Source organism: Oryzias latipes, chromosome 13 (genome assembly GCF_002234675.1).
Source record: "Oryzias latipes chromosome 13, ASM223467v1".
NCBI classification, from domain to species: Eukaryota; Metazoa; Chordata; class Actinopteri; order Beloniformes; family Adrianichthyidae; genus Oryzias; species Oryzias latipes.
Genome location: NC_019871.2, coordinates 14,072,002 through 14,098,268, shown reverse-complemented (window position 1 = coordinate 14,098,268; position 26,267 = coordinate 14,072,002). Strand labels below are relative to the sequence as shown.

Below are 26,267 nucleotides of genomic sequence, written 5' to 3'. Positions count from 1 at the left end.
GAATTCATTTGGTATGCTGTCAGTGACACCCAGCCCAAGAACCTTATCTTCAAAGGAAAATAAAATAGAACCCGTTCAAGCAATATTTCTTAAACAATCATTGGTACTCATCCTTCTAGCAAGAGAAAAGCACTTGATGACTTCCGCTGATAGGAGACCCAAAACCTGGATGCTAAAGAAGCGTAGAAAAGTAGAAAAAAGGTCAGAGCGACCCCTATGGGAAAAAAATGTACATTACAACAGAAGTAGAGTACATATTACACATAAGCATTACTGTTTTGTTTGAAAATTTTAGCAATCTTATTTCAGTTTTTGTATAATTTGTAGATGTGATAGGTCATAAAAATATTTTAAAATCAATTTAAACCAAAATAATAAGAGAAAGTATTACAATTTTAAGCATTTGTAGTTGTGTAAAGAGGATTTTGGTGTGCTTAACAGTACCCACTAGGATGCCCTCGTAAAGCAACGTAAATACATGATACATGTTAAGGGCTTGTCTTTAGTATCACATTGACCCCACAAAAGAGGAAATTACCTCAGAAAGTTGAAATTGCCAAAGCTAAAAATAAAACAGAATTTAATAAATGAATACCGGTACATAAATAACACAATTCTAGATTATTTCATTGTAGAGATTTCCGCATGGGGTCATTGGAAATATATTATGTGATATTATAAAATAAAATGTGGTTTAGCTTACAAATTATAAAATACTATTGTTACCTTATGTAACAACGTTAAAGCAACATTTAAAATCCAAACTGTGTTTTACATGTTAAAGTGCGCAGGTGAAAACCATTAAATCTGAAGTACTATCATTATCTGCCACATCCTTCACTTCACTTGTGTTCACTTGGTTTTAAAATGTTTTTAAAGTTTCCAGTTTCAGCCATAATTCAAATAAGGAAAAATACAGGAAAACTGCATTAATGCCGTCAGAAATGTCCTGCATGAGTAAAAATGGAATGCACACTGATTATAAGAATTTCTGAGATTACCAGCTTGAAAAATCCTCTTCTAAAGAATATTTAAATAGATGATCATTTGGCTCAAATTCGTTTTTTTCTACTTTAAATAGAAAAGATGCCAAAAAATTGTTTATCATCAAACTGTCTGCAGTTCTAAGTGGATGGGGTATCAACTTTGCCCTCATACACAGTTACAAAAAGAAACTTTTGTGTTCCTTGTTACCAAGAACTTTAATTTTCCCATAGAAAAAAATTAAAAAAGAACAAAAGAGAAAAGTGGATGTTTTAACTGGTTTAATCATTTCCCAAGCATACTCTATTTAAAAACGAAAGAACATCTTCCCTCAGTTTTTTTAAATAAAAGTCAAACATGCACCATGATGTGTACCACTTCATCGGTTTTTTTTTTAACAATAAAAACATTTCAAAATATTTACAGTGATACAAAGTTTAGGTGTGAACGCAGTATACAGGGGCTGGGTAAAGCACCTACTGAGATAAACAGCACAATGACGCCCCCCCCCCAAAAAAAAAGTGATCTATTACACTTTTCTTTAACTTAGCACATCAAGGTAGAAAAATACAGATCAGGACTGGGTTTAGTTCAATGTGCAACAAAATCTACATAATATGTACATTTCAAATCAAACCAAGAGGTTTCAGAATATGATCTATGGCAGAATAGATGGTTTGTATTTCTGCTCTAATGTGCACAAAAGCAGAGCAAAATCATTGCTCTTTTTCAAGTAATCTTCTGTGTGCCCATTTTTACTCAACACTTTCCCAAATTTCCTTTTTGAAAACAGGGTGCCAACAATTTTTTGGCCAAAATGACAAAGATATAACCCTCACGTTCTGATCCATCTGAAGTCTAACTGCTGTTTCGCATGTTCATTTTAAAGCTTTGACTATTGATTTATTATGGAGAGAAATTAGACTCAGTCGGATTTGTGCGTGCGTAATTCTTGATTTGTGCGTAAATTAGGATTTGTGTATGCATATTCTTGCTTTGTGTGTGCGTAAATTAGGATTTGTGCATAAATTTGGATTTGTGCGTGATTTGTTACTCACATAATATGTTTTGTGTACAAGTTAAAAAAATATAAAATGAAAAAAATACAAAATGCAATTTACGTATGCACAAATTAAGATTACAACAGCTTGAAACTACTTACACACACACATCTTTAAAAAACACGCACGAATCCCTTGTTACGCACATCCGAAGCCAAAGTTACGCACGGATCTACCGTGAGACTGTTTTCACGTCTCAAAAATTCGTCCGTAAGTGCTGCGTTTAAATACAAGTGGAATGCTCGGTCATTAGAATTTTCCAATCAGCCTTCCCTTCTAAACGTATTTAAACGTATAATATACTTTTAATATACATATTAGCGTTTAAAAGTGAACGTCATATTCTCAGATAATAGTTTTTATTTTCCTTTAAATTTTTTTTAAGCCTTGCTACACCCACTGAAGGAAATGCGTTTAGAAGGGAAGGCTGATTAGAAAATTCTAATGACCGAGCATTCCACTGGTATTTAAACGCAGCACTTACGGACGAATTTGTGAGACGTGAAAACAGTCTCACGGTAGATCCGTGCGTAACTTTGGCTTCGTGTGTGCGTAACAAGGGATTCGTGCGTGTTTTTTTAAAAATGTGTGTGTGTAAGTAGTTTCAAGCTGTTGTAATCTTAATTTGTGCATACGTAAATTGCATTTTGTATTTTTTTCATTTTATATTTTTTTTAACTTGTACACAAAACGTATTATGTGAGTAACAAATCACGCACAAATCCAAATTTATGCACAAATCCTAATTTACGCACACACAAAGCAAGAATATGCATACACAAATCCTAATTTACGCACAAATCAAGAATTACGCACGCACAAATCCGACTGAGTCTAATTTCTCTCCATAATTTATCCTCTAGGAGAACATGTCTTAGAGAAGGACCACTTTACACAACTTGGTTGTACTCACAAAGGTTTAGGCAGCAGGCTCCTTACATGTCATGTTAATGCAGTTTTTTCTTTTCCTAAAAATGTGGTGGTTTCATGCTCCTACAGTAAGCACACGTGTATATAAGACACTACACATTTGATCATGAAAACACTTAAGCAGCTTTAGGGTTGGGCAACACAAAACACAGTGAGAGTTCAAAGTAACTTTTTTATGGCAGCTTGATTAAATTGTGTGTTTTTGTTGCTGGCTGGTGGGTGGATGGGTGGATGGATGGAACAGGTAGTTGCTATAAGGCAAATGGGGGTGGGGGGTGAATCCAGTTCACACCTATTTGAGGTTAGTCTCTTGAAAAATGTGAAAAGGTGGCAATGCAGACAAAGATCTCTAGAAAGAGGATCATTTTTAGTTGTTAGGTTCTCTTGCTTCCCAGTCTCTTAAAAACACTGACAGCCTTGATGTCCATCTGAGCTCCTCCAGCATCTCCTCCTGTTCCCCCCGCCCCTGTGCTGCTGCTAACCTTTGAGTTTGCTAGAGCCGATCTGTCCTGCACTCTCGGTTTGGTGCTGGTCACCCTGTTGTCCTGCGTGTCAGCAGGTGTTGGAGCCGCTGCAGCGCTCGTGACTGGGACCTTGCCCAGTCTCTGGAGGACGCTGATCTTGGCCGGCGGTAGCCCGTTCAGGGTGGAGGAGGTGGAAGAAGATGTGGGTGCGTCAGAAGAAGAAAGCTTGAATTTGGCTCCTAGGCGCCGCAGGGTGGTTGGGGCGGCTTTTTTGAATGGCTTCTTCTTCTGCGACGGAGACAATTTCTTGAGGACACCAGCGTACTGGAGGACAGAGCCTTCGCCATCACTGTCATCCGCATCTCCTATGTTTTCAGCCACGGCTCCTGGATTCAGAGCGACCACGGTTTCCCCTCCGTCGAGGCGACTGAAAACACCAGTGGGCTGCTGAAACATAGGAGCGCACACTGAACTTTAAAATGCTGCCTGGAGCTGACAGATCTGTAAAGCACACAAGCCTCACCTTGCTGTTGCTGTTTGTTGTGTCTGCCTTCGACTCAGCTCCAAGTCGTTCAAACACAGAGGTACGTTTTAAACCTTTTAAGAACAAAAACAACAACACGATCAGAAAGCTCAAACATTGACCAGCATCGTTTGTCTTTTTGATTCTTAAGAAAACAAATATTTTCATATTTTTTCAGCAAAAAAAAGATAGTTTGAATTTTTTTCACTAGCATTCTGTCCCATATTGGTTTATTTGTAATTTGAAGACCGTCAAACACATTTTCTCAACATCTCCACCTAAAGTGCTTTGTATTCTTTGTTGTCCTGTGTGACAACAGGGGTTAAAGCCACTGCATGCCTTTAATTTGAAAGCCACTGCATGCCTTTAATTTGAAAGCCACTGCATGCCTTTAATTTGAAAGCCACTGCATGCCTTTAATTTGAAAGCCACTGCATGCCTTTAATTTGAAAGCCATTCTCCACTGTGGTGTCCACTCCAGGTTGAGGGACTGACATAACAAGCAGGCGCTGAAATTGTCAATCAATCAATCAATCAATCATTTGTAGACCACTTATAAAAGCAGAGGCAACCAAAGCGCTGAACATAAAATCAAATGTAAATAAAATCACTAAACAAAATGATACAATAACGAAACAATAATAACAAAACATTAAAATCAATTAAACAATAGAAGTAATAATCAAATGAAAACAATAAAATAATAAAATTCACAAGCTGGCCCACTAGATCTGCTCGCTGGAGTTAAAGGCCTGGGTAAAAAGAGGAGTTTTTTTAAAGTGTCTTAAAATCACTGATGGTGCCGGCAGACCTGACAGAAAAAGGGGAGAGCATTCCAGAGTTTAGAAGCTGAAACTGAAAAGGCTCCGTCTTCCTGGGTTACAAGTCGAGTCTCGGGAACCATTAAAAGCTAGTGATCTTCAGATCTTAGGACTCGACGTAGACGATAAAGATGTAAAAACTCGTGCAACCATAACAGCTAGAAATGTTCTTGTAGATGTCATTCTCAGGGGAGCCGAAGTGCACATTTGGGGCCACCAGGTTTGTCTGATTGGGTTCAGGCAGGGTTCATGTGTCTAATACGGCTTCTACAGATTTATCTAAGGCAGTGTTTTTCAACCTTTTTTGAGCCAAGGCAAACTTTATCCTTGACAAAAATCCTGCGGCACACCAGCATCCAAAAATTAAAAAAGGAGAAACTCTAGAGACTGTAATGATGTACAGTCCCTCCACAAGGTTTTTTTTTAAAGTTGTAATAAAAGTTAAGTTAGTTTTCAGTAATAATTTTCAACTAAATTATTTGACATTTTACCCTGGTAGTTGTCTTTCCCTTCAGTTTATTAACATGAAATTTTGTGAAACCTCAAAAAAAAACAAATGTATTCTTTCTAAATTGTGATTTTTTTTCAATGTTGGTGCAAAGGCAACTGTAATTTTTGAAAAATTATATGTTCACAATATGTTTGATAAATCTCTTATCAAAATGTCTTTAATAGAATCAAATAAACACAAAGTCATTTACGATCTTTCATATTCCTAACTACTCAGTGTTTTATCAGGGCCTGTTGGGATGAACACAGAGCTGATCTAAGGTATGAAATGTTTTTTCAAGAGCACAATTTACACACAAGGTTATTCAAAGTGCTATTTCACAGAGGTAAGCAATAAAGAGAAACAGGATAAGAAGGCTTAGTACAAACTGGGACTCAGCTCTGAATTGTAAACGTCAAGACCTGTTTCTTCAACCCAGAAGAGCAAGAATGAATCATTCCTCATCTCCTGAGGAAAACTCCTATGTACTATGACACACTGAGTGGCTGTAAGCAATCCAACTCCTGTCTGACGACTCGCACGCCAGCAACTCCTGAATGTAGAGTGGATTCCAGCGTGATTAGAGGTGAGCCCGACTGGTCATCCATTTCAACCTAGCATACCAGCCCACAGTCTATAGAGTTTACATGTGCCTTTTCCTCACATTAATTTAATTAATTTTCAACCCATATGGTTGCAAAATGAACAGTCTGCTGTAAAAGCAATCCGTCAATCCAAGCCTGTTACTTCCAGCACATTTTTTTGTGTATAAAGTATTACATTTAAAACTTAAATGTCCGTGAACAGCTCAAATAGACCTTTCCTTTATGGTGTTATATAATTAGAAATTCAGCTGTTGACCAGGGGAGTTTAGAAATCAGCAGGTTAAAAGCAGTAGAATAGTTTGTTCAAGAAGAACATTGTAAGGTGTATAAAGAAATAGGGTAATAGCTTTCCACCGTCTTGGATGGAAACAGGTTCATGCCTGTTGTACTGCATCAAATTGAATTCTCTGGCTGACAATGGTCGGAAGAGAAACAGGTTGAAGCAATAAACTGCAAAGACTGCACATCTAAAGATTGCAAGGCTGTGCAGCAAACACATCGTTAGTGTTGAGTGGGTAAGGAGACATGGGATCTCCTAAGGTTTCATCGTATTTCCAGCGTGATTTATGATATAAATGTATAGACACAAAGCCCACATTGACAGAATGATAGAGTGATTGTGAAGTGAGAAAGGAACCCAACGAGAACAGTGGACAACAGGGCTTCATATTAATTCCAAAGACGAGTTTAGAAACTACCTTAGTTGTTTTTTTATTAGTGGGTTAATTGGAAGCTTTGTTGGCAAGCCCACTGGGTCAGGCCTACCTTTCTTGGCCTGTTGGGCCAGGAGTCGGCGTGTGCGGGGAGTGGTCCCCTGGGGCATGTTGATGATGTACTTGCCTTCCATTTCAGCTGTCACCCGCCGACGCTTCCCTGCTGGCAGGCCATTCCCCTCATCAGCAGGCTGACTTACAACTGAGAAGAGGGGAGCCCGAACATTTAGACAGGTCTTTGTAAGAACCACAACATAAAACCAGAGTAAAGGAAACTTTCTGTTATCTACCTGCTTTGTTGTTCTTATTTGCTTGTGTGTTGGAAACCGTAACACAGAGGCGGTTGTCGGGTCTGCGAGCGGGGGTGGCTGGTGGGGATTCATGGCTCAGGGCATTGGCTATCATGCGGGTAGCAGCTGAGCACAAACAGGAAACATCCTCAAACAATTGTTCATTCAAAAATTATAACATTCTTTACTAAAACTTGAGATCGAGTCTGTCATAGTTGAAGTGTACCTACGATAAAGACCTCTCCCATTTGTCCCACTTAAAGGACAAGTTACTGACAAAGTACTTTTTGTCCAACTGTACAAACACGTCTAGTGCAAATAAAATTGAATTCTGACAAATGGGGAACCTTTCAAAACTGGAACCGCAGCTTAATGTCTGTTTGTCACAGACCTACATAATGTCTGACAGTAACTGCTGACAAAATAACAACCTTTCACTGTTCTGACTGATCAACCGATTTTACAGTTTCAGCAAGGCAAACTAATGTTAAATGTTCAAGACTCTAGCTAAAAACCTTATAAAAATGACATCATCTCTGAAGATTTTTGAAGGATACTGCCCATTAAGCTTATTCACAGTATGAAAAAACAGACTTAAGGTTGTGCGACTTTTACTTTTCATAAAAACACATTTTGCTTACGAGTATTAGCTGTTTTTCTGAGCTCAGCTTGAACACTCGTCTGTCCTGAGGAGATAGCTTCCGTAGCCATTTTGCACATATCCTTCAGATAGACCATAAAAAACAGCAGAATTAGAAATACTTTAGTAAAGATTTCTCTAAAACAATTTTTGAACTCTAGAAATCTTTTACTTGGGATCCAGATATAAAAACTAAATATAAACCATTACAACTAATATGTTATACTAGGATTACTATCTAGAAAAATATGTAATTGAGGATCAATAGAAAGACAGAAAATAACAATACCTACAGTCAGGACCATAAATATTTGGACAGACATTCTAATTTAGTTTCTGTGCATTACCACAGTTAATTTTAAATAAAACAACTCAGATGCCATTGAACTGCAGACTTTCAGCTTTTATTCTATGGGTTGAACAAAAAGATTGCATAAAAATGTGAAAAACTAAAGCATTTTTAAACACAATCCCTTCATTTCATGGGCTTGTAAGTAATTGGACAAATTAAATAACCGAAAACAAAATGGTCATTACTACTATTTGGTTGAAAACCCTTTGTTGGTAATGACAGCCTGAAGTTGCTTTGGCTGCATGTTTTGGGTCGTTGTCCATCTGCATTGTGAAACGCCGCCCAATCAGTTTGGCTGCATTCACCTGGATCTGTGCAGACGGTATGTCTCTGAATACCTCAGATATTCATTGGGCTGCTTCTGTCCTGTGTCCCGTCATCAATAAACACTAGTGTCCCAGTGCCACTAGCAGCCATGCAGCCCAGACCATCACACTGCCTCCACCGTGTGTTACTGATGTTGTAGTGTGCTTTGGATCATGAGCTTCTCCACGCCTTCTCCTTACTTTTCTCTTGCCATCATTGTGGTAGAGGTTGATTTAGGTTTCATCTGTCCAAAGAATGTTTTTCCAGAACTGTGCTGCTTTCTAGCAAAGTCCAATCTAGCCTTTCTAGGCTTGAGGCTTATGAGTGGCTTGCATCTTGCAGTGTACCCTCTGTATCTACTTTCATGCAATCCTCTTTTTATGGTAGACTTGGATATTGATACGCCTACCTCCTGGAGAGTGTTGTTCACTTGGTTGGCTGTTGTGAACGGGTTCCTCTTCACCATGGAAATGATTCTGTCATCCACCACTGTTGTCTTCCGTGGACGTCCAGGTCTTTTTGCGTTATTGAGTTCAAAAGTGCTTTCTTTCTTTCTCAGGATGTACCACACTGTTGATTTTGCCACTCCTAATACTGTAGCAGTTTCTTCTTCTTCTAAATGCAAGCATGAGTCCTCTAATCAACTCCAGGCCTTTTATCTGCTTCACTCATAATGACATAACAAGGGAATTGTCCACACCTGCCCATGCAATAGCATGGAAGTCAATTGTCCAATTACTTACGAGGCCATGAAATGAAGGGATTGTGTTTAAAAATTCTTTAGTTTTTCACATTTTTATGCAATTTTTTTGGTTCAACCCATAGAATAAAAGCTTAAAGTCTGCACTTCAATGGCACCTGAGTTGTTTTATTTAAAATTCACTGTGCTAATGTACAGAAACAAAATGAAAAGAATTTGTCTCTCTGTCCAAATATTTATGGTCCTGACTGTATATATTTTTTAAATGACATTTTATATTTATATTTAACATCATAAAAATGGTTTTTGTGTCTACTAAAAGCAAATCCAGAACTCACCTGTCTATAGACCTGCTTGGCGTGTTTAAGGATGGCAATGATGTCTCCTATGACAGTAATGCCGAGGTCCATCATGATGTCTTTACTAAGGTCCATTAGCATGTTCTTTTGGATTCTGTCAAGAAATCATAACTGTTATGGAGATGACTAACACAAAAATATGTACAAAGTTAAAGAAAAGAAGGCTTTCGGGTACCGGTGATCCACAAAGGAAACTGCATATGTGACAGCCAGACTAGCAGGGATACCTGCATCTTTAAAAAACTGAATCCACTCTGATGTGCCTGAAAAGAAGATGATGTGCTTTTAACATGACATCGGCAAACAGTGTAAGGACATATTTTTAAAAAAGGCTTAAAAAATGTCAGAGTTAAAGCTGGTTATCACCACAATTACTAAAGCAGCTACATAACAACTTGATTTAACGTTTCTCTTTATTTAATTTCTAAAACCTTTATTGTTTGTGTATTGTTGCAGTAAAAATTGCTAGCAATTTTAACCAAAAAAGGAACTTATAAAACTGAGCGAAAATTTGACCCCCGCCACATACCGGTACTCATTTTTCTTCTGTTTGAGTCAAATTGTTCATAGCCAGTTTTGTCTTAAAATATTTCATATGCATGATCAACTTCGGATGGACAATAAATATGCAATTAATACTATATGATTTATGGCACTAAAAGTAAATCTATCATCTTGACCAAAAAAGAACGATGTTAAAGTCAACTCCAGTCATGGACTGATGTTGATTTTTTATCCTGACATTGAACTAGTCATGGGCAGCTGGGGGTTATTTATAGACACACGAAGGCTGAACATTCAGACACGAAAAAAACAGAAAGACGAGTCTCAGCTGTACCCTCAGTCCAAAATACTCAAAAGGTATAAAAGTATCATTTAACACGTGGCGTATCCTAGTAAACGGAAATTGCTGGTGAATAAGTCGCAGTCAAAATCGACGGATGTGTTTGTCATGATTTATAAAACTTGCACTTATGATTTGAGGAGATTGCTTGAAAGCATGAAAACCAGATTTACTGTAACATATTTTACATTTAGCAGTCCAGAACTGACTAAAACACATACGGTTTAGCAGATAGTTCACAGCTGCTGTTTCAACAATGAAGATGTATCATATATTAAATACACCGACGGAGGCTCCGGTTTTGTTACTGGAACTACTCGTTTGCGTCTTCCGCCCGGGAAGCGATAGCCGCCGAGAAATTAAAGGCAGCTAATGTCTTGTTTTTTTGGTAACTACAACTCAGCATCTTAGAAGATTGACTTAACTCACACAGCCGTCAAGACTCGGCAAGACTGGCAGAAATATTTCAAATATTACCGAGCGTAATGACTAGCTAGCCAGGCCTTTCAGCTCTCACCTGTTGTCACGGACGCCATGTTTGCAACAACTGTATTGTGACGTCAGTTCCTTTAGTAGTCGAACTGCAGCTTCCGGGGGAACCTAAACAATCAAGCGAATGTATTTATTATTTTAAACCACTAGAGGTTGATAGAGAGCATGACTCACATGAAGTCAAAAATAACACAACCAACATTACAACTAACATTACGACTACTAGTGCTACAAACAATTATATTAATAAAATACAATATTATTTTAACTTTATAGTTATTTGCCACATCAATAGTCTGTACTTATATAACTTTATTGCAATTGTGAGGCCCTTTTGTTATAAAGAACACAACTGTTTTTTGAGAGGTGAGGTTTTTTTTTACTTATTAAGGGAAGAGTTTTACTTACTAACGCATGGAGAAAGGAGAGAATAATATCCCAAAGTTGTGCTTAACTATTTCAAAGTGACATTACTCAGGTGGATGTAGAAAATAGTTCTCCAAATATTTATCCTTGCATGTGTAAAAACAAACAGTAAATTGATTAGTAACATAAAGATATATGATTTTAGAAAACGTTTGAATTTAGGCAACAAAAATTTAAAAAAGATTTAAAAAAAAAAAAAAAAAACAAGATAAAAACAGCCCTGCAACATGCTAGTGACTTGTCCAGGGTCTGCTCCGCCTTCGCCCAACAGTAGCCAGGTTAGGCCCCGGCAGCCCCGTGACCCCGAAAGGGATCCAGCGGGTCAAGAAGATGGATGGATCATACAAATTTCCAATCATAAATTACCTGCAGTTTCCAATGTTGTGCCAATATTATTGTGCAAAGTTTAAATAAATGCTACAAATTTTACAAAACACAAAGACTACTGGTTTTGTCCTCATAACTGTAACCAGCAAAGTAAATAAATAATTAAAACAAGGGAGTAGTTTTGTTTAATTTAATAAAACTGAGTAAAATAACTCATTGGAAAATTTTGTTTGGAGGTTTTACAGTGGGGTTCAGTTAAACTGAATTTATTTCTTTTTCTTCTGTTTTATTAAACGTATAGGACATGTTTAATTTGCTAAAATGTCACATTTTCACATTTTTCTTAAAAACATTCATGAAACAGCAGTTAAACGTTTAACCTTTTTTTTTAATTATTAATAAATGACCAGAAGAAAAAATCTTGACATTTTTTATTGCACTACTTCCCCCCTAAATCCTCCTTCTACCAGCAGAATTACTCATGTCATGACTGTTCCTGCAGCTTGCCATGTGAGCACTGGTGGTAGAGAAGATTCAAAGATACAGAAAGCAGACGCATAAAATACAAAGAGACTTGCAGTCACAGAAAATATGACTAAACGTGAAAAATTATAACAATCTGACCATAATTGTAGCTCTAACTGGGGTAGAATTATTCTTTTTAGGAGGCAGGATTGACAGACCTTAATGGGTGTTTAATTTAATGCATGAAGAATTATTTTTAAGCACTAGTTAGGAAGTTGAAATAAACAGGAAAGCAGCCACAAATAGTTGTAATAACTAACTAGTGGAATGGATAAAGACAGCTACCCTCATGGTTTTGAATTGAAATCCTCAAATCAATTATCCACGCCATTTACCATTTAATTTGTGCAACTGAAGACTCTTATTAGGGGACATATGTTTACTGAACTTGGAACTAATTTGGTATATCTTTCTCTTAATTTTATTATCCATTACATACTGGGACAAATTGAATCTTTGTGGACATGCAGGTGTGTCAAAATATTCCAATTATCATAAAAATGGAAAAGAGAAAAGCTAAATGTTTCCACTACACATTAAATTACATTTTCAAATTCACTAATACTAAACAAAAAATAAAAATAAAAAAACAAATTCAGAAGCAGATGAACTATTTTTTAAATATTGTCTTTATTTGTGTTGGTTTTCACAAACTGCAAATAAATGGCATTTGGTCCAACTAATTCAGGAGAAAGTTCATTCAACTATTACAGTTTATTGAAAGAAAGAAAAGACTGCAACTGTTGTGTAAATGTTTATGTTTAAAATAAAGGTGCCCTAATCCCATAATTGAAGTACTTTTACATAAGTCTCCTTGAAAAATGTGAAATCTCCAGTATTTTTTTTAGAAATTCATGGGAGCAAAATTGTAAACTATGTTCTTGATAAAATGACTCAATATTGGTGGGAAAAAATTGACCTATAAATCCTCTTTTTAGAGTTGGCATCAATATCCCTCATCAACAAATTCAAAGATTGATCTTTATCTGTGTTTCTGACAATAATTGCCTCCAAACAGATGGGATTTTAAACATTAGGTTAGCTTTCAAAAGTGTAACAAAAGCAAAGAAATACATGGTCACACTTGACATAATAGTAGCAGAGTCCAGTAACTGCAAGTTTTGCTACATGATGATCATCCAAGAGGATTTTAAGTATTGCATGTGATAACAGAAAAAATGCCAACTCCGAGCTCATGTGGGAACAGTGGAAAAATAAAGACATGTTACATTCACCTCATCATAGAAAAATAGTAAAAGCTCTTTTCAGTTGGCACGATTACAGCCATTGTACAGTACATGTAGGATGCAGGCAGGTCCTCTCTCTTATAACATTATTCAACGTTGATTTATTTTATTACACCATTTCCAATGTAGCACTTTTGTTTGTTTTCAAACAGATATTAAAACGGACAGTTTAGAGAAACAAATCAGATAACGTATTTAGAGGTTAGCAGGACTTGAGAGTGGAGTACAGATACACTTCATGGCTCATTAAGGTCAGTTTATCGCACTGAAAGATTTGCAGACAACTGAAATTGTCTGTGGGGAAACCACAGCATGATTACTGAGTTCTCAGAGCTTCTGCTAAAGGCAATTTACTGTTGTTAGCTTCTATTCAAAGTCAAGCAGCCATTTTCATTCATTTCCAGCCTTGGTAATGGCTGACAGACACCATCATTCCATGCGGCAATGCCTTATCATCGCAGTTCGATATAAGTAGCACCACAAAAATCTATGTACATGAGAACGTTGATTATATTTTATGCTTATTCTGACACTAGAAGATATTATTTTTAACAATTTGACGTGGAGGAAGTGAAAAGGCACTTCCACCATTTGTAAAAGCACAGTTGTCATTTAAGATGCTTTTGTTTGTTTTTTTAAACAGAGGTCTGCCCATTTTCTGACCACCAGGAGCCACATTGGAACAAGCATTCATAGTATTCTTTTAGAAAAAATAAAACATTTTCAGGATGTTTATTTCATGAAAATAAAGCTTTTTTTTCAGCAAATACAATCACATTTTTTAAACTCAAAGACAACATATTTTCTCAAGTGCAAACATGAATTAACTTGATTGGTCCGTCAGCCAAAGCTGAAACCATCTCCTTCAAACACACATTTCTTTTTAAAATGCTTCTATTGAGCACACTTGGCTGGTAGCAAGCAAACTTTGCAGGGAAATTTTCCACAGGTAAGAAATTATGTTGTCTTCTGAACACTTGAAAAGTATTAATGGTAACATTCAATCACTGGATGACTTTGTTTTCTCCACACTTTCCGAATAGGATCAAGTGGCATCAAGGTGTCAGTAGCTTTTGGACAGACCTCACAGGCGACAAACAACTCAAACAAAGGCATTACCACAACCTCATGAAATCATCATAATAAACACTTTAAATGCAACTTGGATAGCGCTTTATATTGTTAATAAAACATAAATACACATTGACAGAGGCAGTGACGTCGTGCTTCATGTTCAGGAATTGGGCTGTACTTTTAAACTCAACCTTTCTTTCTTTTTTTAAAAACATTTTTGGTCCTCTAGAAAAAATATTGTTTCTTTTTACTTTTGCTCTTCATTGGAAAAATTATTCCATTTCTGTCTGCAGACATTCATACTTTACAATCATGGCACATACACTTATTCATATACATGCTACCTGTATAGATGTACATGTGTGTAAGTGTACAGTATATTTTTTGTAGTGCACAACATGCCTCTAAAGTTGCCAAATCAAAATACAATAAAATAATGAAACAATAAGTACAAGGCAGTACTAATAGTAACAGTTATTTGGAAATCTGTCTTTCAAAACAGCAGATTAAAAAAATAAAAATACAAGAAATGCAAACAGCACAGGAGAAAGCAGAGATCAATGCAAAACGGTGAATCATACAAACAAATAAACAATAAAAATATATAACAAGTCTCACTCAAACGTCCAGAAAAAAACAAATTGTACAATTTCACAGGCAAAGATAGGACGCTCGCTCCACAATAATTAGCCCACACGTTCCCCTCTTTTTGTCTTTCTGCGTGCTCACTCGCCAAATCAACCTCCATAAAGAAAGAAAGAAACGGGCCCGGTGCCTCCGAGTGGACACACTCACAATAAACGCACCTCATCTCCTGTCAGATGACTGAGGAAGGCACAGAGGCCACTGAGCCCAACTACTAGAGGCTGTCTCAACCTTTACGTTGAAGGAGTACAAATCCAAAACACATAGCGTCCCTCCTCTAAAGAAAGGCATCGACTCACATTTGATAGTTTATGACCCAAAAACAAGAGTTGCTGCTGCAGTCTTCAGTTTTTTCTGACTCCTGTTAGTTAGAATACAAGCATATAGACTCGTGGTTTTGAGGCTGTTTGACATAATTTTTCTGAGGTCTGTAATCCAGCCGGCAAGAACAGAACTGTTTTTTTTTTTTTTGCTTTGTTTCATATTTGGCTTCTTTTTCTCAACAGTAGATCCCAAAAGTGGAATGTTTAGAAAGGAATCCTCCTCAACTGAGAGTTCAGCAGAATTTCACCTCTTCCTCTAAACTTCCTTGGTTTCTTTTCAAATGTTCTCCAGCGTTAAAACAGATCAAAAGTATTCTTAACTGCATGAACAACAAGTAAAATGGCTCAGCATGCTTTAAGATTGTAGCTATATGTCATTGAAGTGATCTGAGCATCAAGCTCCAAGAAAAGCTTCCTCTGATATGGGAGGTGTGTCCTTATCCTTGAAAGACAGGGCGCAAAAAGGCATGTTAGTCTGGTCGGCTTTCACTCAAGGTTCCAAGGGCTGGACGGGTTCTCGAGGCTCTCGGGAATCGAAGACTTCAAAGAGTTGGAGGAACATAGAGACAGAGGAGGAAAAAAAAAACAGAGATGGGCAGAGATGGTTCGTATGGCAGGTAGACAGCCGAAGACATTTTTTTTTCATTTTCTTTTAAACAAAAGAAGAAAGCACATGACTCGGAGGATGCTGTGACACTGAGATCCCGAATTTGCCAAGTCCAAGCAGCAAATGAAGAAGCAGAGAGAAGGCGAGCAGGTGAAGAGTAAGAGGTGAGTGAGAGATCAGCAGTCTGTCTCCCACAAGAAAAGACCCTGCACAAATTGTCCTTCATCCCTATTTCAGACTTTCACAAATACATTCAACAATAAGAAGAGGGGAGAAAAGAATGGAAACGGATGAGAGCAACAGCACTAGCAAAAGGACAACCGACAGAGGGAACAAGGTGGGGGCACTTGTGCTTGTTGGTGTGAAGCACGAGCATGTTAAACTGTACTCCAATAGAGTATCTGCATCAAAGAATTCATTGTGAATTATCTAATAATTAAAAGCACTTAAAATTGGCAACACACAGCACGTGTATAACTCACTTTCCATTCACGTATCGTGGAGTGTTGCCAGTATGCTCATTAATAAAAAATAAAACTTTATTTATTTGGTCAACAACAAAAAGTTGGATTGATTTGAGTATATTTTGTATAATTTGTTATTGAAATGGTGTAAACATGGCTCCAATTAGGTGTTTTTTTTTCCAAGATCTGAGACTGAGTGCTTCCATCCTTTTACTGTACTATTGTACATGTCTCAGCCTTTTCTTGCACTGATCATCTTGTGTGTGTGTGTGTGTTAAATGTATAGTCATGTGTTAGTTGCTCAGAGCGCCAGCAGAGAGGGCGAGTTCAAGGAATCAGATGACTGCTCGCTACTGCTGTTCCGCTGGTTGGCACTGACCCCGCAGGCTCCCTCTGGGTAGGTGAACACAAATGAAGATGTGTATGAGGCGTTGTAGCTGCCAATGGCCGCATCGTCATGGTTAACACCACCACCACTGTCACTGGCCATAAGGCATGGCCCACCAGGTGCCGACTCACTTGAGCCATAGAAAGAACTAGAAAACTCTACCTCCTGCATTAATCCTGGTTGTGGCTGCTGGACTTGCTGCTGCTGTCCTGGAGGCTGGGGCTGTGTGGGGGCCGGATGGGTTGGGTAGGCAGGTGGCATATAGAAAGAGTCTTCCTTCACAGTCAAGCCCACAATGGAAACAGGTGGCTGTAAGGCTGGGGTAGGTAGCTGGGGCTGCACCGGGGGAAGCTGCATCGAACTCTGCTGAGGCTGGTCCTGGTATGGAATCTTGCAATTCGGCTGGTGGGCCACGAGGACAAACTCCAGACGCTCTTTCTCTTTTTGCAGCTCTGATATCTCCGCTTCCAATTCTGCTTTCTCTTCCTCCAGGATGTCAGTCTCCTGTGAGGGGTTACAGAGAATGAAAAAAAACATTGGAGAAAACGTTTAGAGGACAAAGAAAAAAGTGAGGGATGTGCTGGAGACAAAATGTGCAGCAGACAAAAAGAAGATAATAATAGATTTAGTGAATTTTTCATCCAATTGGACAGCATTCCTTCGCTTTCATGGCAGTCAATCTCAGAAAAGAGCTCCCAATGTAAATGCTGAGGATACAAAGGTCTCTCAGGAGAATCTTTATTACACCCCATTGCCTATATCTGTACAAATAAAGACTATTTTTACTCTATAATGAGACTTAAGATTACTTAAAGTAAATAATAATAATCACGTGTTCTGGTAGTTAAAAGAGAACGGAACTCACCGACTGCAGTCTGTCCGTGAGCTCCCGTCTACGGTTTCTGCATTTGGCAGCAGCCAGCTTGTTTCTCTCTCGACGAACGCGTCTCTTTTCCTCTTCTTCAGGTGTCAACTGCAGTAAATGAAAAAAACAACTTAATTAAAGACTGGTTTTTATTTGAAAAATATAATTTTAATGTGTAGGCAGTAGTGTTAAACATAAATAAAAGGTCTGAATTAACACAAAAAAGGAAACTTTTTTTTTTTAAACATAGAATAGTCAACAAGCAACCAACTCAAGCACTCAAACTTACTAACACACAAATATCTCCATCTTCACTCACAGACTCTTCTCGGGCACGGCGGCTGCGGGTTCTGGATTGGCGCATTGGGCCAGGTGCTGACCCTGAAGCTTCTGAAGATGAAGGAGTGTAACCAGACCCAGAGGAAAAACTGGGTCCGGGCATATCATAGGGGTCAACCAGTGATACTGGCTGGGTCATAGTTGTGGTGCCGGTGGAACTACTTTGTCCAGAGGCCTGGGAGGAGATGAGGGTTGGTTGCACCAACCACTGCAGGTCCTGACTGGTGGTGATGGCGGTGACAGTGGGAACGAATGATCCGGGCATCTCACCTCCAGCGCTTGTTCCTGGCCCACTACCCACAATGCTCAAGCCAGTGCCTGCTGACACACACTCCTGAGCAAAAGATATGAGCAGTTACACTTCACATAGAGAAAAACCTAGGACAAAAGCATTCACATATTGATTCCATTTTAAATGTTGTTGTAAAGGGAACAAAAAATGCATTTAACTGAACTAACATTGAGATTGTATTTCTAGCTTTTTTAGAACCATCACGAAATCATCAACTTAAGTTTATTTTAGATTTACAAAAAACGTGTGTTTTCAAAACGAATCAAAGTCTGAAATAAGGTGCAGATTTTAAGAAACCAACTTGTTTGAATTAAAACTTCAGGGCATCTGCTGAATGCTAAAAACTTAAGTTTGAGTTTAGATAAAAAGTTATCCATGAATTAGCTGTTTTTTTAACCAATAAAATATTTTTAACCTATTATTTATTATCTCTTTGCTGTTTTTAATAGAGCTACGGTAACAACGTAATTTCCCCTTTGTGGGATCACTAAATTCTATTCTATTCTATTCTATTCTATTCTATTCTATTCTATTCTAGTTCAACATTATTGCTGTGTCATAACACTGTCTGGTGTTGGGCCAAAATTGGATCTTGCTCTTGCCGTTGTTTTATTTTAGTCCCAGGTTCCATTAATAACCATTTAAAAGCGTGTGTAGTCGTTGCGACGGTCTCTAAATGGCTGCCGGGTCGACCAATCATTTTGCTCGAACGGCCTGTTAACCCCTCCTCCTCCTTCGTCACACCCCCGGTGTTCCCCCTGGCAACGCGACGTAGCGCTCCAAAATAGAACACGGGTTTACGTCACGGCAAAGCCTATGGGAAAGCAGAGCGTGTGGACGGAGCGAAGCGTTAGCGGGGAGGGGTGGGGCTTCGGTGCTTACGTAATAGAGTTCCAGCATGCTGTCTTCCGCTCTGCGGCGTGCAGCCGGAGCAAGTTTTCAAAGCGGCAGTCGCGTCTGGAAGATTGTATAGACCAGTGTGAAACTAATGTCTAACTGTTCTCATGAAGTAGAAAATTTATCGATTTAAGGAGTTGGTCGCGTCCCTAATAAGTATGTTTTAAAATACAATATGGTTTAGCAAGAGTTATTTTCCGGAAGACTTGATTTCAGAAGTGTATTATTGCATAGTCATCTGAACATATAGATCAGGCCAAGTTACGGATCACACCTTGGGTCAAAATTAATATTACCTTGATTGTTTTTTTTTCTTTTAATGTACCAACAGGTCTATCTTACCTGTGGAGCACTAGTGGTGGGCGGGCTCCCGAAGGAGTCCACTGAGGACAGATATTGGGACTCTATGGATGGAGACGAGCTTCCACGGGATCCACTGTCGGGGTCACCGGGGAACCCTTGGTACATCTCCCCGCAGGGACCGAAAGAGAACGAGACGCCTGCAGTGACCAGAGAGTGCGCCAAATCACCTGCAGCGGGGACACATGTGAAAATAAAAAAATGATTTTTTTTTTTCTTTTCATTTTTGGGAGGGGGAGACTATTTCATCCTCCTTTGCAGAAAAAAATAACAAGACATTTTTTGCCTCGTTCAAAGCGCAAAACCATTCCGAAAATTTCGGGAAAGTCCTCGCTAACGTGCTGTCACTTAATCATAAAAGTGGTCTTACCTTTGTAAAACGTTTTGTTATTCCCGTGAGAGATCGTCCTGGTTTCTTTCCAAAGAAGTTGCATGAAGAAGTTAGTTCCAGTTCTCCGCGTTTCGTGGGAGAGCGATCTTCTTGAAACGTCGTAAAAACTCAGCTGTACATCCCTTCTCCGCTCCTCGGCGCGCTATCTCATGTCCATATAGTCCATCAGCCGAGCACCGGAGGGCTTTGGTTTATAACACGGTGAGCAGCGGCGGGTCGTGTCGTATGAATGAAGCCATCTCAACAAACCAAGGCATTTCTACATTTCACGCCCCGCCCCGGATAGGAGTTCCGCTGACGTACATGCCCATATTTGAGCCTCGTGTTGTGTTTGGTATCCTTGGTGACGTTGAGGGATTCCCTCTAACACTGAAACGTACCAAAAGCTTACCTCGCCAACGGATAATAATAGTTTTTTTTAAGTCCACATGCTAGAGATTTTCTCACCGTCTGACGAGAGGAAATTTTTTGAAAAACTTCAGTGATAGAAATGGAAAATATCTATTTTTGCGACTAATATTGGAACATATTTTTATCTATAGGAAGTCGTGATTTATTTTATGGGGTAGGCTTATCATCTTTTTTTTTACTCAGTGGTTACAATTTTTGCCCAGTGAACAATTGATCTTATCTATTTTATCTTCAATAGTGGAACAGAGGCATGGTTGCGGGGTGGAATCCCGTCGGTATGAGGGAAATCCTGCAGGAAAGTTTCTCAAGACACGCCCATGACTTTGTAAGTTTAGATATTAATCAGAGAAAAGCCTCCTTTTCATAGGTGAACACTCCCATATTGTTCTTCGTATGGATTAAAGTAGAGACTATAAGTAAACATGCGACTCTACCAACTTTTAGGAGTCAATGGCAAAAGTTTCTCAGTTTTTTAATCAATGATTTTTTTTTCTCGCAAAAATTTCCATTAAAAGCAACGCGAGTGGGCAGCAATGACGGAAATCAGTTCTTGTCATTGTAAATAGACGAACATAAGTGATTCACATGTATGCCTACACGCAGACAGGACTGGGAATGTTGCAGGTGGGAGGCTGGCTTTGCTTGGGGTCGCCCCACATTCCGACAAACGGGAAGACCGCGTGGCATCTCATGAATGAGCCGCTGAAATACCAGGCTCTGATGTCAAACAGTGTTACTGGGCGGGCATGCTGCTGCGAAAAGGTTACAGCTACAGCTGATGTGTGAAAAGTGGTGAGCGAAAAGGGAAGGAGTACGGGATAACGAGTGATTAGTCAGAGCACCGAACAACGTCATTAGCGAGGATTCACGGAGGACGCTGTGTCCCGTCCGCGCTCCCGCTGCCGGGGCTGCGCTGCTGTGGCGGGATGACTAACTCCGTCAGTGGAAGTTTTTCATGATTAGGAATTATTAAGGCGAATGACTGAAAACGCACACGAGCGCAGCCTAAGAAAAACACGGAGTAATTTTGTCTGATTTGATGAGATGCACCAAATTATACACAGCTGACAAATGCGCGTACTTAGTAACAATAATTGTTTATGACAAAACATACTATGGCAGCGCATTAACGTCTAAAATTGCAAGTGACCAAATAAAATCTATTTTAATCCTAAACATAGTGGAAAAAAAGATTCCTTGTTGTAAAAGAAGTCGCAGGGACCATGTGCTATCCATGGGGTTTGCAGTATGTGTGTGCAGCGTTCTGTCACCATGGAAACGCCGTCGCTTCTGACGCAAAGACGTATAAATTTGGTCCTTTTTTGTTTTGCCGCTTAGCAACCGGTTTCCGTGGCAACAAGACTTGGGCAGAAGCACACAATATGGCTTCCGGATTCTTTCTGTGCGGAGTACATACACGACCAAGCAGAGGCTTATTAAACATCAACTCGCGACGTTTTTGCGTCGTTTTAAACAGTTTTCGTTTATTTGTACGTTTGTTCGTGGCATACCGGACGCTAATAGAAAGTAGTTCGAGCGTGGCTCATTTTCTACGAGTTGTTATTTTGTCGCGTACCACATAACAAGCTAGCATGTTTGATCGCCGGGGAGAAGGTGAAACACAGTGTCTGTAGTCAGACGTTTCTATCTAAAGCCTCTGGCTTCAACATTTCGCTAAGTGACACGTAGCCTCTTTAAAACTGGTCTTTAATCGTCGTAACACATTTTGTGGAAATAAATCCGCCATACTGTAAAAACAAAAACAAAAAAACTAACCATTCTGTAAGGGCAAACTCAGACGTCAGAAGCAGGGTGTACAGTAATTTGCTAGAGGGAAATAAGAACAGCCTAAAATTTATTAAAATTAGCAATTATTATAAGGTTTTCCCTAACAGCATATTGTTAATAATTCACAATATTACCTAAATACTGAAAAGTTTATTGCCATAGGATGCATCAGCCCTTTTTTAATGAAAATAATAATATCTTTGTAAAGTCATAAAAGTTTTCAAGTTTTTCCTTGAGTGTCTGCAAATTCACTACACATAAAGAATGTAGACTGGATTAAGTTTGACTGCAGTCTGAGTTATTTGTGTGGTTGGTTTGTTTGTTTGTTTACTGCTTGTGTTCGTTCAGATTGGCCAAGTCAGATGAAAATTATAGAGGCACAGTTATTCGAAACCCCTGACAGGCTTTGTTTTGCTCGGCCCTGTCTCTTAGCGTATTTTCGGGAAACCACTAGTCTGCACTGTGCTCGTGAGGCCAGGCCGTTTCCTCTTGGAAAGCTGGGCGTGTTTTCCTGGTCTGGTAAATGTTTGTTACCAGGCAACGGTTAGGCCTGTTCGACTTGAAAGTAGTTTTGTTTACGCCCCTTCTAGCTCCCTATCCCAACAACATTGCATAACTCTGACAGACTTTCTCCACCCCACTGAAAGAAATTTGATCAGTCTTCTTTCTCGAGCCAACCAACCAATTTTTTTCTAACCCCCTCAACTGTTTCCTGAAGTCTGCTGCACAGTCCAATCTGCTGTAAACTTGGCAAAACAAAAATGAAACTGAGAGCTTGAGTGTTTATGAAAAAGGTTGGTTTGTCTTTGAAGGCACCTACATAATAATCCCCAGATCTCATGTTATGTATTGAAAGTAGGGGGCTGATGTTTGCCCTTTCAGCTACACATTAAAACATAGGTAGTTGTCTAAATCCAGTAATTTCTTTCTTGGCAGAGATGAGCCCCCCCTCTGTGCCGTGCATGCAGTGTATTATCTAAAATAACAAAGGTAAAATTAAAAAGGCTGAGCTCTGCTTTAATGAATTTCAGTTTGGATAATAAAGTATGAACTTCTGAACCGGAGACGTCTTTTATTTTTCACTTAGTATTCAACTTCTCTGCTAAACTGAAAACACGAGTTTAATTTAATCCAGATTTTGCTCCAATTCAGCAATGCATCCAGAATGTTAGACAAGACTAGAACAATATGAAACACTGAAGTAGCTGGTATCTTATTGACAACATGCACAACAAATTTATGTAATTGTTTTTAATGCCAGAGCCATAGTTGTTATCATCCATCCATCCATCCATCTATCCATCCATCCATCCATCCATCTACGGTTTCCATGTTGGACTAGGCTTTGTTGGACTTTTAACTCAAGTAAATCTGCTGCAACAAGATGATCTTATTTGACACAGAGTGAATTTTATTTTGCAAAGGAACTTGTATTTGCCGCTTTCAAAAGCAAAAGAAGTCAAGAATTACTTTATGTGACGAATGCTTTGCAGCTCTCAGTGGGATTTGGTCATTAAAAAACTGGACCAAATGACTCTTTCAGTGTTAAAGGTTGCAGACCCCTGACCTAGCAGAACATATGTTCTATTAAAATCCAAATCATTTGAACAAACTTTTACTATGATTTCAACATTGTAGCACATTGTGGTCATATAGCAAGATTTGGTCACAGCAAAATGTTTTATTCTGCTGAGACAATGAACATAATGTGTTTTATCAGATTACTTTATTTTTAATGTGACAAACAGTAAATTAAATTTATCATTAAATTCTTAATTTTTTCAATAAAATGTTATTGGAATTTTTTTCTAAAAATTGTGAAAGTTATGAAAGTGAAAAGAACAGAGAGTCAAACAGACTTTTAAACACTTGGTCCTGGTGTGACCAAAAAACAAACCAAAAATTTTCCATCATCACGACTTTGGTGCACTGTCGTCCTTTTAACAAACATGACAACAGTTTAGAATTCAATTAACGTGTAAAAGCAATAGCAGGTATATAGTTTAAGAACTTAGCTGTTGAACAGCACCTAGACACCGTTGTACAGCAGAAGATAAGAATCTATTCTAATAATGAACCACTCTGACATTAAATCAAACCTTTTGCCAGCATTTTGCTCAATTATTTCACATGTTTAAAATTCTAAACATAAAAGGCAATACTTAAACAAATGAACCAAAATCATTAGGATTATTTTTGTCCAGACTAAAGAGCCAGAATGGAGGGATTAAAGAGATGTGGCTCCAGTGCCAAAGCGTGCAGACCCCGGTGCTAGGTTGATGAAGTTATTGCATTAGTCTCCATCAAAACCTTACCCTCTGGTAACATTAAACACATATAATATTTTTCATAACAATGTATTTAAATATCTCTACTTGAGTATATGTGGCTTGAAATTTAATTCTGAGCCAGACATTTCTCAGTCCATCCCTCAGTAGGACATAGTAATTCCTTTTTTGGGATGGAATTTTCTCCCTGTCCACTTAATAAAGAGGATTCTGTAAGAGTTGTGTCCCGGACAGAGAGCACTGCCTCAGAGGCTCTCTATGCCAGGTCCTTTCCAAAATAAAATATTCTTGCATTATGTATTACTTGCCAAACAAAGTAAGTGTGGAGTGAAGAGTAAAACCTTGGAGGAATACAGCATTGCTGAAGTTCTTTAAATAAGCTCTGACATTATTTCATAATAAAGCAGTTATTAAAGAGACTCTTGACATAGAAATGTTTTATTCTACTAAATAGGATGCATCCCAATAGTCCTTTTCGTTACATACTTCTGTTTGACCAAAAATAGGTTGTGTTCATTTTAGTGTTTTAGTATTATATGCAGTTGGATTTTTACTCTTTTCCTGGGAGTGTTTTCAAACAGCCACCTCTGAAATTGTTCCCTGCATCAGAATTATTCTTGTGATTGCAGCCATAAACGTCAGTGCTGAGGTGCTGAGACAGAAGTGGAAGGCTCTATTGTATCATGCACTGCATGGGAGTTGGATGCCTAAAGTTAAATGCAATCAGTGGGTTTCAGTTTTCCACAGCCCTCTGTGAGTCAGACACAAGGAGAGCGTCAATCCTAGCCTACTTTCAGCAGGCTCACTGCCATTCAGAGAGGCAAAGTGCCAGAAAGAGGGAGGGATGAGAGCAGGAGGGTGAAAGAAAACAATGAGATCAGAGGTGGAAAGTAACTCTGTCTCAACACTGTACATAGCAGTTTAACTCATATTTTAGGCACTGGCTGTGACGTATTGAGCCTTTTTAACCGTTTCTAGATACTTTTTATAACTATTTTTGTTAACTTTCTTTCTATCTATCAATGTTCCCCTTCTTCCTTTCTTTTCTTCATTATTGTATTCCATCCATCCATCCATCCATCCATCCATCCATCCATCCATCCATCCATCCATCCATCCATCCATCCATCCATCCATCCATCCATCCATCCATCCATCCATCCATCCATCCATCCATCCATCCATCCATCCATTCCTACTTCCTTCCTTGGTCTATCCATACCTTCTTTCTATCCTGTCTTCCATCGCTCTATGCTTCCTTCGTCCTTTCTTGTGTATATTCCATCTTTCCTCCCTTGTTGCTTTGTTTCATTTATTTTTCTTTGACTTTTCTTTCCTTTGTTCCTTCGTTCTTACTTTGGTCAGTTTGTTTGTTCTTTCCTTCCTTCTTTTCTCTTTACCATTCTCAATGTTTGGTCATACATCGTTACATCGTTTTGTTCAGTCCGGCTAATCCTTCTCCATTTTGTTCGTTACTATCCATACATTTTTGTTGAAACTATTTCTTGTCATGTTATGTTATAGTCTCCCCTCCCCCACTTATTCTCTTCCTTACATAAGGACTGTCATGTTTTTTTTTTTTCAGGGACAAGTAAGTGGAAAGGATAAAGGGAGTGAGTGGGTGAGAAAAAGGGAATGATGTGGGGCCTAAAGACCAGAGAGAAAGAGGAAGGGAAAAGATATGGGGGCAGAAGAGAGGACTGCGTGTTCCGTGCACATGTCAGGAACACACAAACCTTCCTGTGTCCCCATCACCACGCTCACCTAGCTGGCCTTTCTCTGCCCACACACTGCTAACCCTCTTCTCCTCACTTTTCATTTCGCTCATAGGTGCCTCTCTGTATCTCCTTTCTTATTCTCTGCATGCTCCTTCCTTATAAGTCACACCTTCAGCTTCCAGGGGTGCTTCTGTTTGTTATTTGTCCGGTTCAGTGAAAGAAACCTTTAATGACAGCAGCCCTCAGACTGACAATTTTTGTCACAGCGTGCAGCACCGGAAAAGATCGTATGAGGACACACTGTTGACCTAGAGTTAC

General features: G+C 38.7%; 2 protein-coding genes across 8 annotated transcripts; both read right to left on the bottom strand.

Annotated features, from left to right (window-relative positions):
• Positions 1–2,903: 2,903 nt before the first annotated feature.
• c13h19orf47 (chromosome 13 C19orf47 homolog) lies at positions 2,904–10,668 on the bottom strand. 4 transcript variants are annotated; one of them, XM_011482527.2, is made up of 8 exons: positions 10,600–10,668; positions 9,414–9,501; positions 9,218–9,332; positions 7,523–7,604; positions 6,882–7,007; positions 6,644–6,793; positions 3,963–4,036; positions 2,904–3,886 (listed from the first exon to the last, which is right to left on the bottom strand). In XM_011482527.2, exons 1-8 carry the CDS (start codon positions 10,616–10,618, stop codon positions 3,350–3,352), a joined length of 1,191 nt encoding a protein of 396 aa, XP_011480829.1. In that variant the 5' UTR covers positions 10,619–10,668; the 3' UTR covers positions 2,904–3,349. The 4 variants fall into 4 exon arrangements, with proteins under 4 accessions (XP_011480829.1, XP_004075694.1, XP_011480830.1 ...); XM_004075646.3 differs by having other exon boundaries at positions 2,904–3,883; XM_011482528.2 differs by having other exon boundaries at positions 6,719–6,793.
• A 1,823-nt stretch (positions 10,669–12,491) lies between these two features.
• fosb (FosB proto-oncogene, AP-1 transcription factor subunit) lies at positions 12,492–20,317 on the bottom strand. 4 transcript variants are annotated; one of them, XM_011482526.3, is made up of 6 exons: positions 19,724–20,314; positions 19,336–19,523; positions 17,755–18,138; positions 17,466–17,573; positions 16,763–17,104; positions 12,492–15,681 (listed from the first exon to the last, which is right to left on the bottom strand). In XM_011482526.3, exons 1-6 carry the CDS (start codon positions 19,785–19,787, stop codon positions 15,628–15,630), a joined length of 1,140 nt encoding a protein of 379 aa, XP_011480828.1. In that variant the 5' UTR covers positions 19,788–20,314; the 3' UTR covers positions 12,492–15,627. The 4 variants fall into 4 exon arrangements, with proteins under 4 accessions (XP_011480828.1, XP_011480827.1, XP_011480826.1 ...); XM_011482525.3 differs by having other exon boundaries at positions 12,691–16,605; positions 19,724–20,313; XM_011482524.3 differs by having other exon boundaries at positions 12,691–17,104; positions 19,724–20,317.
• Between the last annotated feature and the right edge of the window lie 5,950 nt (positions 20,318–26,267).

What these genes read in the sequence shown, in the direction of transcription:
- c13h19orf47 (XM_011482527.2), bottom strand. An exon ending in CCAAGCAGGTCTATAGACAG is followed by an intron (nt 7,605 to 9,217) that starts GTGAGTTCTGGA and finishes GTCTATCTGAAG; the next exon opens with GATATGTGCAAAATGGCTAC. An exon ending in AAATAAGAACAACAAAGCAG is followed by an intron (nt 6,794 to 6,881) that starts GTAGATAACAGA and finishes CCCTCTTCTCAG; the next exon opens with TTGTAAGTCAGCCTGCTGAT.
- fosb (XM_011482524.3), bottom strand. Translation starts at nt 19,787, where the DNA reads ATGCAACTTCTTTGGAAAGAAACCAGGACGATCTCTCACGGGAATAAC. An exon ending in CCACCACTAGTGCTCCACAG is followed by an intron (nt 18,139 to 19,335) that starts GTAAGATAGACC and finishes TCTTTTGCTCAG; the next exon opens with GAGTGTGTGTCAGCAGGCAC. An exon ending in ATGGAGATATTTGTGTGTTA is followed by an intron (nt 17,574 to 17,754) that starts GTAAGTTTGAGT and finishes CATTTACTGCAG; the next exon opens with TTGACACCTGAAGAAGAGGA.